The sequence below is a fragment of the Typopeltis vanoorti genome, chromosome 4 (assembly GCF_054136105.1).
Source record: "Typopeltis vanoorti isolate ZY-2024b chromosome 4, IOZ_Tvanoo_1.0, whole genome shotgun sequence".
Lineage (NCBI taxonomy): Eukaryota > Metazoa > Arthropoda > Arachnida > Uropygi > Thelyphonidae > Typopeltis > Typopeltis vanoorti.
Window position 1 is genome coordinate 44,490,324 of NC_143552.1, and position 15,034 is coordinate 44,505,357.

Genomic DNA, 15,034 nt, shown 5'->3' on the forward strand with positions numbered 1-15,034 from the left:
GTCAGACTTGGAGGTTGTCTAAGAGTGTGGTTAGTATGGGTGTGCAGACTAGGTTCTTTACTTGGAGAGTTGTGAATGAGTGGAAGGGATTGCCTGAGATCATTGTGAGTGCCCCAACAGTGAATAAGTTTAAAGGGATGTATGATAGGTATTGTGATTGTGTTAATGGATAGTGTGAGTCTCTCGTGATGAGTCTTTTGACTCCATAGAGCACATGTATAAATAATAATAATATTTAATCCAAGTACTGTTCCCATGTTATATGGTAATACGATATAACTAGAGATAACAATTGTGATTAAAATTAATTTTTCTATTAAATTCTATTAAAAATTAATGGTTGTCACAACCATTAATTTTTAATAGATAATTTTTTTTTTTTTTTTTTTCTGTTACTATATCACAGAATTTCCTTCATATTAAAAAGGCTCTTTGCTTTAACATTACTTTGCGAATTAACATTACTTTATGGATTACAGATTTTTTTTTTACATCTCTGAACTGAAATTGACTTAACTGAAAGTACTGTATCTCTTCCCTTTTCCTTTTAGTAATTATTAATACTGGTTAATATATTCTATATAACATCTAATTTACCTGAAGCAGAACATGATATATAGAATAGCACAGTAAATGTCTCAGTTGATAGGTGGTGCTGCAGTATAGATATATGATTTTTTATTTCTTTTAGTTTTAGTAATATTTTGTAGCACTGTCATATAGCTATGCTATTTTATATGATCTTGAACCTATCACTGACCTAGTTGATATTATTTTTAACTCTATGCTTTCTCTGCACTATCATTAAATAATAGTGTTGCACATACCAGACAATAACCTCCTTTGTTTCAGCACTGCTATCTTGTTGCTACATATTATTATATTACTATTATTTGTCACCTCCAGAGAGTCCAAAATACTCATCGATGGAGGGCATCTACTCTACAACTCTGTCTCCAGAGTTGTAGAGTAGATGCCCTCCAACTGACCTCAACTACACCAATTCCATCTATTGCCAACCACCACCACTAGTATTTCCACAGACAATCACAAACATCCATGCCCACAGCAGGATTCAAACCCGTAGCCTTTTGGCTGGGGAGCGGATATGCTGACCACTCGGCCAGCCAGGCTGGCAAATAAGGTAAGCTAAAGCTAATTACAAGGGATGAGTCCAAACGACTCATCCCTTGATGAGTCTTTTGGACTCCCTGGAGGTGACAAATAATAGTAATATAATAATATGTAGCAACAAGATAGCAGTGCTGAAACAAAGGAGGTTGTTGTCTGGTATGTGCAACACTATTGTTTAATGATATTACATATTATACATATGTATATCAGTTGTTGTTATAATCCAAGGGGTATAAGAGAGTAGATAGTATGTATTGGCAAATTAGCACAATGAGTGAAGGTCGAATAATTATTATGGGGAATTTTAACTTTGGGGACATAGATTGGGAGAAGGAATGGTCACAAGGAACAAAGGAAATGGAGTTTATACAGTTGTTAAGAGATAACTGCCTGAGACAGCATGTAATGGAAGGGACAAGAGATTCGAGAGTGTTAGATCTGGTCATAACATTGGAGAACACATCAATAAGTAATTTAGTTACACTGTCTCCACTTTGGGAAAGCAATCAAGTGGTCTTGACCTGGGAGATTGTAAGATGTGCTGAATATTCTGTTAAGAAAGGATATATATGGAATTACAAGGCTGGTGATTATAACAAGCTGAGAAGTCAGCTTTCAGCAGTGCTATGGCATGAGAATTTGAACTGCCTGAGACAGCATGTAATGGAAGGGACAAGAGATTCGAGAGTGTTAGATCTGGTCATAACATTGGAGAACACATCAATAAGTAATTTAGTTACACTGTCTCCACTTTGGGAAAGCAATCAAGTGGTCTTGACCTGGGAGATTGTAAGATGTGCTGAATATTCTGTTAAGAAAGGATATATATGGAATTACAAGGCTGGTGATTATAACAAGCTGAGAAGTCAGCTTTCAGCAGTGCTATGGCATGAGAATTTGAAGGGGAGAGATGTTGATGGTGCATGGGAGATTGTAAAGGAGTATTTAAAGAAATCAAACTGTATTCCCAGTCAGAAGGAGAAATCAAGTAGGAGTAAGATGGATGAGTAATATTATTAAGCAGGAGTTGCAGACAAAGAAAAGGTTCTGGAGGAAGTATAAAGAAAAAGGAGATGAGCGTTCCCATGAGCAGTACAAGGTACGGGCAAAGAGAGTAACCTGTATGGTAAGGTAAGCCAAAGCTAATTATGAGAGAAAACTAGCTGATGAATCCAAAAGAAACCCTACGGATTTCTTTCGCTATGTGGCAAGTAAAAAAAGAATAACCATGAAAAGATTACTTTAAAAAGCGTTGATGGTAGGGAAATTTCAGAAGCAAATCAAATAGTTCAGTTGCTTAGTGATCAATTTTGCAAAAGTGTACCATCTTGGTTGTGATACTGCAGTGTCAAATGTGTCATTGACTGATGAGAGTCTAGAGATAGATGAAATAGAGGTGTTTAATATATTACAGAACCTTAATGCTAACACTGCCATTGGGTTAGATGTCGGACCATGTATTACAAGAATGTGCAAGAGAATTAGCACCTCATCTAACCAGGCTTTTTAATTTAAGCCTCAGTTCTGGTAAAGTCCCAATAGAGTGGAAAGAGGGGAAAATGATTCCACTGCATAAGGGAGGCTCCAAGATTGAGGTTGCAAATTATAGCCCAATCAATATATCTGGAGTGGTGGTTAAGGTTTTGGAGAAATTGGTAAAAATTAGAATTCAGGACTGGGTGGACAGTAATATGATACTTTATAAGGGGCAACATGGTTTTGTGAAGGGTAGATCCTACTTCAGTAACTTGCTTACTTTCTATAATAAAGTAACAGTGGAGATGGATAAAGGAAATCCTTACTCAGTGATACTGCTCTTTGCAAAGGCATTTGACAGGATTCCACACGGAACTCTGTTGCATAAATTAGAGCAAATGGGTATGGATCCGAAGCTGGTGATTTGGATTAGAGGGTGGCTGGTGGATAGATATCAAAGAGTGGTTTATGGAGGAGCTGAGTCCAGGAGAAGGCAGGTGACTAGTGGTGTACCTCAGAGCTCAGTGCTTGGTCCCTCTATTGTTTAATTTGTACATCTATGATATTGGGAATACTTTGAAAGGAAATATCCACTTGTTTGCTGATGGTGCAAAATTAGGAAGAGTGATAGTCAATTCAGATGATGTAGATATCTTGCAGGATGACTTAAATAGGCTGACGGTATGGACTAAAGTAAATGGCTGCCAGTTTAACATGGCTAAGTGTAAGGTGATGCACTTCAGAAGGATAAGATCACATGCTGTTTACTATATTAATGGAATTGTAAGAAGTTGATGAAGCAAGGGACTTGGGAGTTATGGTGGAATCTCTGAATCATCCATAACTCCCAAGTTATGGTGGAGAGGATTCAGAGGCAAGTCACAAAGATTGTTGCAGGTCTGTGGGATGTTCCCTAAGAAGATAGATTAAAGATCTGTGGGCTCCAAAAACTAGCTGATAGATGTAGGAGAGGAGATATGATAGAGGCATATACTAATGACAATTTTAAGACCAGTACAGGAAGGGAGAGAATGAGGGGCCATCCTTGCAGATTATGTAAGAGTGTGGTTAACAAATGTTTTAGGACTAGATTTTTTGCTTGGAGGGTTGTGAATGGGTGGAATGCGTTGCCAGAGGTGGTTGTGAATGCTTCGTCTGTGAATGAATTTAAGAAGTATGATAGGTATTGTGTAAATAATGGTTAGCATGTCAATGTAGGGTCTCCCGCAATGAGTCTTTTGACACCATGGAGACACTGTTATTATAATAATAATAATAATAATAATATGATTCTTCTTTTTCTTCTACTTATTATTACTAATATCAAAACCAATAAAGCCAAACCACTCATCGCAAGAGGTCCCCCACTGTCAAATACAAAGCTCACTGAACCATGGCCTAGACTTATTCCCTGTTTCCACACTCACTATACTCCCTCGCTCCCCTTTTCACACCCTCTTTAAACATCTTCCTTCTGGGAATGACCTTTTGTTCTCACTATCTTCCTGCATTATATGAAAAATCTCTTTCAAAGTAATTCCTCCATATCTCGGTCAGTTTTGATGATGCTCTTTATTTGGAAAGCCCTGGGTTCTAATCCCATGTAGGATGTTGCATAAACTAGAGAATATGGAACTGAAATATAAACTATTTCAGTTTATACTGAAATATAAATGCGTTATCTCTGTATGAGATTGACTAGCTCATCTTCAATTGAAAAAGCCCATATAAAGATTCCTCTCATTGTGATGAGAATTGAACTCAAGTTTCTTCCAATTGAAGGATGCAATGAACCTCAAGGGCATGATATTATTATTATTATTATTATTATTATTATCCCAAGAACCCCATAGAGTCAAAGATTCATCGTGGAAGGTCCCTTTGTCTTATACACAACTCATCATACTGTGCCTTAAATACATTCAAATTCTCTGCAGATACCACTCATCCAATCATTCACAACTTTCTGAAAAAAATGTGCTTATCACTACCTTGCTCACGTCCTCCTTATACAGCTTCCAAGGATAACCTTTTATTCCCCCCCCCCCATCTCTCACCATTTTATGAAAAACCACTTCAATGCTAATCCTATAACAACCCCTTACCAACTTGTAATATCTCTATCATATCACCCATCTTCCTACTATCCACTAGACTCTGCAAATTGCATCTTCTCAACCTCTCTTCATACTCAACATTGCAGAAACCAGAAACTACACTGGCCTAGTTGGCCGAGTAGTTAGTGTACCCACTTTCCAACCAACAGGTCATGGGTTCAAATCCCACTGATGGCACAAATTTTTGTAATTGTCCTACTTTGTGTACTGCTATAACCTTTGATATGGTGCAGTATAACCTTTACTGTCCTTGCACCATTAAACCCATAAATCATTATCATAACCCTTTCCAATATCACTTTATTCTTTTTAAAACCAGATCATCAAATATGTGCATGGTAGTCAATATATGGCCTAATCAAGACCTTATACAATGTAACCATAATCTTCTTACTTCTACAAGTCAGTGTTCTCCACATCATTGTCAAAATTTTTTGCGTTGTCCTCACAATTTTGGCAATGCATCCTCTAAATTTTAGATCCTTATCCACCATTCCCACCAAGTGTAAATTCTACATCCCAACATTGTTTTCCAAATTTTAAAACCTTATGTTTCCCAACATTGAACTAGTATCCCCACTGCCATCCCTATTCACTCAGTTGATTAAAGTCTTCTGGTAAGGCCACAACATCTGCTCTACTCCTTATAGTTCTTCCCAACTTTGCATCATCTGAAAACAACTGAATATCCCCATTCAAACCCTTCCCAGTATCATTAACACACAGGTTAAACAGCAATGGTCCCAAGACAGATCCTTCCCTGAGGCATACCACTAGTGACTTTTCTCTTCTGGGATATTGCTCCTCCTCACACACAACTTACTGATACTCATCAGATAGTCAGTCTCCAGGCCAATCCCATCTGTTTTAGTTTAACTCTCAGTTTATTATGTAGCAATCTGTCAAAAGCCTTTACAAAAAAAACTATATATACTACTGTGTATCCCTCTCCCACGTTCAATGCAATAAGTACTAGTAGATTAATATTTTGCTATAAAACATGACCTCCTTTTAGCAAATCCATGCTGTCCATTAGGATAATACCACAATTGCCAACCGAATTCTGAATCTTGGTTCTTACTAGTCTCTCCAACACTTTAACCTCAATACTTGGTACACAGGCCTATAGTTTTCTTCCTTTCCTTCACTACATGACCAATGTAGGACTCGTTAAACAAATATGCTGAGGCAGATATCTACTTCCTGGAACATTACTTCAAAATATGCGGTCATATATCAAGTCTCACAGCCTTATTAACATCAAGTTTACTCAATTCCCCCATAACATTATGCTCACTCACAATCTCTCCTCCTCATCCATTGCTCTCAAACTCTCCATGATGCCACATTCACAAGGATGTAAGACCATTATGAACTGCTCATTAAATATCTCAACTATATCTATATCAACTATATATATATGGAGGTGGAAGAAATAAGAGATCTGGGGTTGATAGTGGATAAGGGTCTGAAATTTAGGGGACACATAGCCAAAATTGTGAAGACAACACAAAGGCTTCTGGGAATGATGTGGAGGACACTGACGTGTAGAAGTAGGGAGATTCTTGTTCCGTTGTATAAGGCTTTGATTAGGCCACACATGGACTATTGTGCCCAGATTTGGTCACCTGGTTTTCAGAAGGATGAAGAGATGTTGAAAAGGGTCCAAAGGCGACTAACTAAGGTACTTTCTGACCTCTGGAATGTCGAGTATGAGGAAAGATTGAGGAGATGCAATTTGCAGAGTCTGGTGGACAGGAGGAAGAGGGGAGATATGATAGAGACCTACAAGTTGGTAAGGGTTTGTTATAGGATCAATGCTGGAGAAGTTCTACAGAAAATAGTGGGAGATCAGGGGAGAACCAGAGGTCATCCCTGGAAACTGTATAAAGAAGGTGTGAGTAGGGGAGTGAGAGGCAGGTTTTTTTCGTGCAGAGTTGTAAACAATTGGAATGCCTTGCCTGAGATTGTGGTGTCTGCAGGGAGTTCGAATGTGTTCAAATATGATGAGCTGTGTGTGTATGATAAAAGGACCTCACAGATGAATCTTGGACTCCATGGGGTCTTGGGTAATAATAATATCTTCTGCAGCAGTTGTCCTTATACCATTTTCTTCAATAAATGTGATCCTATTATAATCATTCTTTTTTTTTTTTTTGCTGGCTACATATCAAAAGGATTTTCTTGGCTTCATTAACTGCTCCTCATACAATCCTCCTTCCCTGTTTTTGTATTCCTTATGGAACAGATTATCATCACTCATCTTATGTTGCCTCCATAATGCCTTCTTTCTCTGTATTGCATATCTAAACTCTTCATTCATCCATTCACTTACCTTATATTAACCTTCTGAACCTTGAAATACATTTAGACATTGATTCTACTAGATAGTTCTCAAATAGCAGCCAAGCAGCATTGATCTCCTTTCCACCCAACTCCTCCTTCCATGCTACACTTGCAAGCTGTCTCCTGAGCTTCTCATAATCTTGTTCCACATATATTTTTTCAAAGAAGTCCTCACATGGCTAGGAACCACAAATATAATAACTTTATTGTCATTCTTGCCAACTGGAACAAGATTTGATACCTCATTTATAATGACATCCTTTGATCAGATGAATGAAATCCAAGATCCTCAAACCTTGTGTGCCCTCTTTTTACATACTGTCTGATGTAGTTATCCTTCAAAAACTTGAGAAAAACATTTTATTTACTTCTGGTTGCCATCTCGTCATCTCAATCTATATTGTCATGATTAAAATCACCCATAAAGATCACTCTTTTCCTATTTTCTTGGCTAATTTGCTTATACATGTCATGTCACTACCTTCCACATTACTAGATCTATAGCAATATCTGACTAAATATTTCATTCTATTACAATCATTCTCTTTTTTGCTGGCTACATATCAAAAGAATTTTATTTTGATATGTTTGATTTTCTCTATTCAGCACTCTAATTCTCTTTTTACTCTTTCTATCTTCATGAAAAACATCATACCCTTCCATCTGTATTCTTTCCAGGATGTTATCCTCATCCAACCTTGTCTCATGTATTCCAACAATTTTTGGGTGAATGAACTCAATCAATGCAATCAATTCATTTCTGATACTTTTAGCATTTGTATACAAACACAACAGCACATTCCAGGATCTCTAACAAGTTTCTGATACCACTTATCAGATTTCTCCATTCCTTCCTCGAGCCATTTCTTTTTCCCCCCCTTATTCATTACATACCAGGCCATCCTATTCCCTTCTTATCTACACACCCATTCACTTTCTGAGCATCAACCCTTTCTCACACTGTATTTTCCCTGTCCTCCCTGAGCCTGCCCGTTTTCCTGTTTCTCTTGCACACTTATTCTCTCGTTCTCTACACTTATGCTAACCACTTCTCCATTCATAAGTACGACTTCAATCTCTCTCTCTCCTTTGTTACTCTCCCACTCTTTCACATTACTTCTTACTTGCTCAGACTCATTCTCTGTACTCATTACTTTGGTGGGAAAATGATAATGGCTATCAATTCAATGTTAGTAAGTGAAAGTTTGAAATGTACTATATCCAACAGCATATTAGAATGGTGGGATTATGCTTGGAGTAACTAACGAGGCTAGAGATCTTGTAGTTATGGTGGTTATAAAGTAGAAATTCAAAGGTCACATAACAAAAATTGCAAATACAACTAAGAGGATAATTCTATCCCAATGGCTTTAACAGGCCTTTAAGGCCCACAACCTTCCAAGCATGCTTGAATTCCGTAACCGAAATACGAGGATAGAATGGTCACTTCTATGCCTCAAAGTATTCTTGGCCGTATCCCTGTGTGTTCACGGGGCCGGTTTGGCTGCTTGCGGTATGAAAAACACCAGATAAACTGGCGGAAAAAACCCAACTGCCCGCGCCCAAGACCGGCTAACTTGGCTATGGCTGAGGATGAGGAAGATCCTTCAGCTCCTCACGTCTCTAACGGGAATCGAACCTAGGACACTCCTTCCCCAGGCATATGGTTGCGAAGCACAAAGCCACTACGCTAACCGCGCTGACTAAGAGGATAATTGCAATGTTGAAATAAACGTTGACATGTTAGGATGCAGAAGTCATTTTGCCTCTTTACAAGGCCTTGATACAACTGCACCAGCCAGGACTATTGTATGCAGATTTAGTCCCTTGGGTTCAAAAGGGATAAAGAAGATGTAGAAAGGCTGCAAAGAAGAGTAAGAAAGATGATGTTGAGACTATGGAATGTAGATTATGAGGATAGATTGAGAGTATGTGAACTGCAGACACTAGTAGAAAGAAGAAAGAGAAGTGATATGATAGAGTTCTGTAAACTTTTGAAAGGACATTATAGGATATCGATTGATTAAATTTTTCATTATATGGAGGGAGAGGACAAGGAGGCATCTGTAGGTTAGGTTTGTGGCAGTTAAGAAAGAAATGAATGTATCTAGTGTGAATGAGTTTAAAGGAAAAGTATGACAGCTGGTGTGGGTGATGTATGGCCTCCCTCAATGAGTCTTTGACTACCTGGAGGTTAATAATAATATAGTTACTAAGGGATAATTACCTGAAATAGCATGTGATGAAGGAGGTTGAGAGTGTTAGTTCTTGTAATAGCATGAAAAATATATCCACAATCAAGGATTCTATCTCTGATTAGGGAAACTGACCATGTAGTCAAGTCCTGTGAAGTTCCACAATTAAACATGTGGAATTCTCAGTTAAGAAGGGGTACAAAGTGGGGGGGGGGGTCCTTGAAAATTCTGATAAACATCTAGAAAAAAAATTATATTAAAGCAACTGATATATAACCAGAAGAAAGAACATACAAGGATATAAGAATATAAGTTACCTTCATAACTCTGCTACTAGTATGTTCTTTCTTGTGGTTATATCAATTGCTTTAATATCATTTTTGTCTAGGTGTTTATCAGAACTTTCCAGATTCCCCCCCCCCTTTGCATATGTGAAACTACAGTGCTGGTGATTACGACAAACTTAGAAGGCAACTTGGAGCAGTGCTGTGGCATAAGAAACTATGAAGAATGGTAGTAGTGTACTGGAAATTTATTTAAATAAATAAATAAATAAACTGGAAATGGTAATTTCATTTCTCAGGATAGCCATTCCCATGAAAATTATCACATTATTTTATTTCACTGCTAACAGCAAAGTATTTGCTGTTAGCAGTGATATAATATAGTTGAATTGTAAAAGTGAAGTCAGCTTGAACAATCGTGGACATTAAATGACTAAGAAAGACTCTATTATATAGTGAAACCTGTGGAGTATTCATAACTAAAAATTCACACGTATACCACAGTAATTAAATTTTAATAATATGTAGATATTTCATCTTAAGTATCTTAAGACATCATCAGTACAGTTATTACAAACAATACTAGGAATTACATTCAAAGGAACAGTTAGTGCGCATGCTTACATTGAAATCCCTCTATGTGTATAGTAGTGTGTGTTTGAGGACTAAAATATTTGGTTGTAAATTAAAATTAAATTAAAATATATCTGATAAATTTATTTTATACAATTGAGGATAATAATTTCCCAGACCTTTGGGATAGTGAGACAGTCATTATGGTTAAGATCTGTGACGTAAGGCTTCAGCACTTTCTTTATGTAAACGCTCATGTTTATATACGGATCTATTATTATTATTATTATTCAGGCCTCCATGGAGTCAAAAGACTCATCGTGGGAGGTCCTTCCTAAGAAACACAAAGTCTATCAAGACTCATCGAGGGGAGGTTCCCCCTAAGAAACACAAAGTCTATCATACCACTCCTTAAACTCATTGACCGTTCTCGCTCTCACCACTCCATCAGGCAATGCATTCCATGGTTTAACCACCCTCCATGCAAAGAAACCATTCCACCACTCCAGGATCTATGCAGCAGTTTGATGTTTTTCTTTAAAAGAAGAGTCTTTAAAACAAGAATTGGAAATTATTAAAGATATAGCCTTATTAAATGGATACAACTCAAAAAATTATCAGCATCAGCCACTTCCCTACATATCAATCCAGACAAGAAGAAGCCTGTAGAATTCCTATACCATATATGAAAGGCATCTCTAAATGTCTGTCAAAAATTATGAAGAAATACAAACTGGCTGCTACCTAAAAACCAATCAACCAGCTCCACAATTTGCTACCTTCTCCAAAAGACAAACTCTCTCACCTATGATGCTACCTGACATATACGAAGTTCCATGTTCTTGTAAGTTGTCGTACTACAGAAAAAACAGGAAGATCTATAAGAAAATGCATCTCTGAACGCCACGACCACATCATCTGATCAAATTGCACAAATCTGGCCTTGCTCAACATGGAGTTTGAAAACCCTAACCATAGGATCCAATGAAAAAACACCAAGCTGCTACATAGATCCTTATATAAACATGAACGTTTATATAAAGAAAGTGCTGAAGCCTTATGTCAATCTCGAAAATAATGACTGTCTCACTATCCCAAAGGTCTGGGAAATTATTATCCTCAATTTTATAAAATAAATTTATCAGATATATTTTAATTTACAGCCGAATATTTTAGTCCTCAAACATGCTACTGTACACATAGAGGGATTCCAATGTAAGCATGTGCACTAACTGTTCCTTTGAATGTAATTCCTAGTATTGTTTGTAATAACTGTACTGATGATGTCTTAAGAGGAAATATCCACATATTACTAAAATTTAATAACTGTGGTATATGTGTGAATTTTTAGTTTTGACTAAGAAAGATGATTTTAATTTTTGGATGGCTGTTCAGCAGAAAATCAAGCTGCAGGGATAAAAAAGTGAAAGGAGTCAAAGTGATTTTCTTATTTTTGAGAGTAGTAATACAGCAAATGAATGTGACAGAATGAGACAAGAAAATAGCAGGAGAAAGGGCTGTTCCAAAGAACAGAAGTAAGGATGAAGAGAAGGACAAGAAGTTGCCTCATTAAGTTTGAAGCTGGATACTAAATGGTTGTTTATCAATAGCAACTTTTGTTCTTATAGACTTAAAGGAAAATTTGGGAATGATGATAGGCAGTTAGCATAAGGTGAAAATGAAAATACCTATTAAAAAGGCATAAGGAAGAAAGAGAATGACTAAGAAAGTTAGTGGAATTAACTACAATTAACAGGCATTTCATCCCCCCCCCCCAATGTTAACATCAAGCAATTTTTGGAATGTTTTTGATGCACTACTCCAAACAGGAACACAGGAACAGCATTCCACAGTGATAAGAATTTGGGATGTATTGTTTAGAAGTTATTAGCAGTTATGCAGGTAAGAAGTAATATCATGAATAGAATAAGATCCAAAGTTTTTGGAGACTGAAGAGGTTATGATATGATGTGATGTGTTTGGGGCTAAGAAGCATAAGTCAAGCAAGATCAGAGATTTTATCACATGTAAAAGTGAGAGGAGATGAAATCTGTTTTATGAGAAAATCACAGATTTGTGTTTAAGTGGCATTAAAATTGACAAGGTTGTCTTCACTTCAGTGAAAAATAGCAGGGAGATCACTGTTAAAAATAATAGATATAGAAGATCTTGAAGCTTGGAATGATTGTGCACTGCAAGGTTTGTTAAACTAGGAGATGAATGGGAAGTACAACATCAACATGGCTATGGATAGGATTTGTGGTCTGGGAGCAAAGGTCATTTATGTACAGGAAGGAAGAACACGGATGACAGTAAAGAGTCAATGGGTACTCTGGCACTGGTGGAGAAAAACTGAGGAAAGAAAGTCAACAACAAGTTTCCTCTCTGGTGAAGGACCAGAGAGGAAACTGCAAAGAACAGAAATTAGATTATAAGATAGTAGGTTGGTGAGCAAGTCTCAGTGACACCTAATGAATTGTCCTGAAAAGGTTAAATGCAATGACATTAGTTTCTTCAAGCCTTTCTATGGTTTGTGATAGCCAATGTATTCCAAAAGTATAATGCATAGGCTGAATGTATGATATGATGAGGGCAGAAAGAGTAGTAAGTGATTTTAAGACATTTGGTTCTACAGGGGTAAGGTGGTAGTGTTGATGTGATGATAATGATAACAATCATAATTTTCAGATCTTAGAATGTTCTTGGCAATATTATGCGTGGATATCCTAATCTGAACAACAGTTTCCATGATCCACACCAGAAAATTTGGGGAGTGACTACTATCATACCATGCTCAAAGATTAGGTCATGCTATTTGTCTTTTTATTGCACTGAATTATCACAATAAAAGTGTGTAATACATTCCAAAAGCACTTCACTTTGAGTGTATTAATTGATATCTGATCTGCTTTAAGGTGTGAATATGTGACTATGATTCTGATGAAGTATTTGATTCCAAGAATGATTAGGGTGTAAAATATGGTAAGTGTGGTGGTGTGTGGTGTGTGTGTGTGTGTGTGACACATTAGCCAAAGAAAATTTTTAGATGTGACTGCTGTTTTGCCCAAAGGCTGTTCTTTTCCTCTTACAAAAAAAATTCTTCCCTGGAAGATACTAATCACTTCACTCTACGTTCTTTCCAATCACATATTTCATTCTACCCCATCCAATCTAATCTAGAAGACATACCTTGTAAGGAATGTGAAATTTACTAATTAAATCAAGATCCATAAACATTCGTATCGTAGCTTGGCAGGTCTCTTCATCTGACAGTGTGAAGTCACAAAAGTCAAACTCATATAGCCCAAAACTGTCTGCAGTTGGAATAGGAAGTTTCTGGAAATAAATAATTGGAATGCATTTAGAATTAAATACAGATAATGCAAATGATAAACTGAGAAAAAAGCTTTCAAGCCTAAAATGAAATTTCATTGAAATTATTATAATTATTAATATTTTATTATTACTGAACATCATCAACCAACTTTCAATATCTGTAATATTGCACCATAAATTTATATATAGTTGTGCAATCAGCAACATATTCCACTCTACACTCATTCCAACCATATATTTCACTCTACATTGTTTTCAGCCATATATTTCACTTTTCATTATACATGAAAAAAATCTACTTCCTACCTCATCTCTATGCAATTGGCAGGGATGGTGTTCTTGCTCCTTCTCTCTCTAATATGTTTTTTCTGCTCTTTAAAATATCTTAACAGTGCTTAATGCTCTTTATTTTCTTTTCAAAAATGCCATTTTCTTCGTTCTATTCCTCTTCTTCTTATTATTATTAACATCCGACCTCCATGAAGTCAGAGACTCATCATGGGAGGCACACACCACAGTTAAGTTTGGTGGTGGAGGAGTAATGCCATGGGATGCATTCAGCTGGTTTGGAGTTTAACCACTGGGTCGTTGTTCATGGCTCAATGAAGGCAGCTCAGTACCTTGATATTCTTCTGGATAATCAGGTGCTGCCTACACTGTGGAGTTTTTATGGAAAGGATCTATGTTACTACCAAGACGACAATGCCCCATACCACAAAGCTGCAGCTGTTATGGAATGGTATGAAGAGATGGGTTTTAAACGACTGCCCTGGCCTGCACAGAGTCCTGACCTCAACCCCATCAAACACCTATGGGATGAATTGGGGTGGCAATTGAGGTTCAGAGCAGCACGTTCTTAATCTGTCGCTGAACTCAGTGCTGCTTTGATGGAGGAATAGAGACAAATTCCATCTGGTGTTTGCTGCACACTGGTGGAAAGCTTCCTTCAGAGGAAGCAGGAGTGATCAAAGCCAAAGGTGGACATATCTGATATTAGGGTTCGCCTGCTGGTATCAATTGTAAATTGATACCATATTACAATGCCAATGCTAAGTTATTTAAGTTGCCATTTTGTATAAATACAATATTTAATAAAACCGAGTTTATTTATGTCTTCTTCTTATGGACTTTGAGCCTGTTCTTCTAGTAAATCTTCACAGATCAACTAATTTTGTGTGCCAACAGGTATATGCTACCAAAAAAAAAAAAAAAAAAAAAAATGTGTCACAAGTATAAAACTCTTTCTATCATGAATTTTAGGCCAAGTGGCCTGTTTTTCTTAGTCTTTCACTTTTTTTCTTTTTCCATTTACTTTGTATCTGTATAATAATTTTGATGGCCTGCTATTGTATACAGGCAACCTTCAGTTTATGCTTCAGTTCCGTTCCTGAAAAAAACGGGCGTAAACTGAATCGGCGTAAAACGAACCGAATTTTAATGAGAAGTATGAAGTTATGTTCCGCGCAGTCAAAAAATATGCACATGAAGTATGTGTAACATTATTATATTTAAAGCTTTGATAATACATACATATATATTTGTTAAAGTAAAATTATTAATAAAGAAAAACAAA

General features: G+C 36.8%; 1 protein-coding gene across 1 annotated transcript in view; it reads right to left on the bottom strand.

Annotated features, from left to right (window-relative positions):
* LOC150107269 (cGMP-specific 3',5'-cyclic phosphodiesterase-like) overlaps positions 1-15,034 on the bottom strand; it is a 453,449-nt gene that overhangs the window by 135,572 nt on the left and 302,843 nt on the right. The window contains exon 12 of the mRNA XM_090391769.1: positions 13,315-13,461. Coding sequence (XP_090247895.1) covers positions 13,315-13,461 — 147 coding nt within the window. The remainder of the gene's footprint in view (positions 1-13,314; positions 13,462-15,034) is intronic.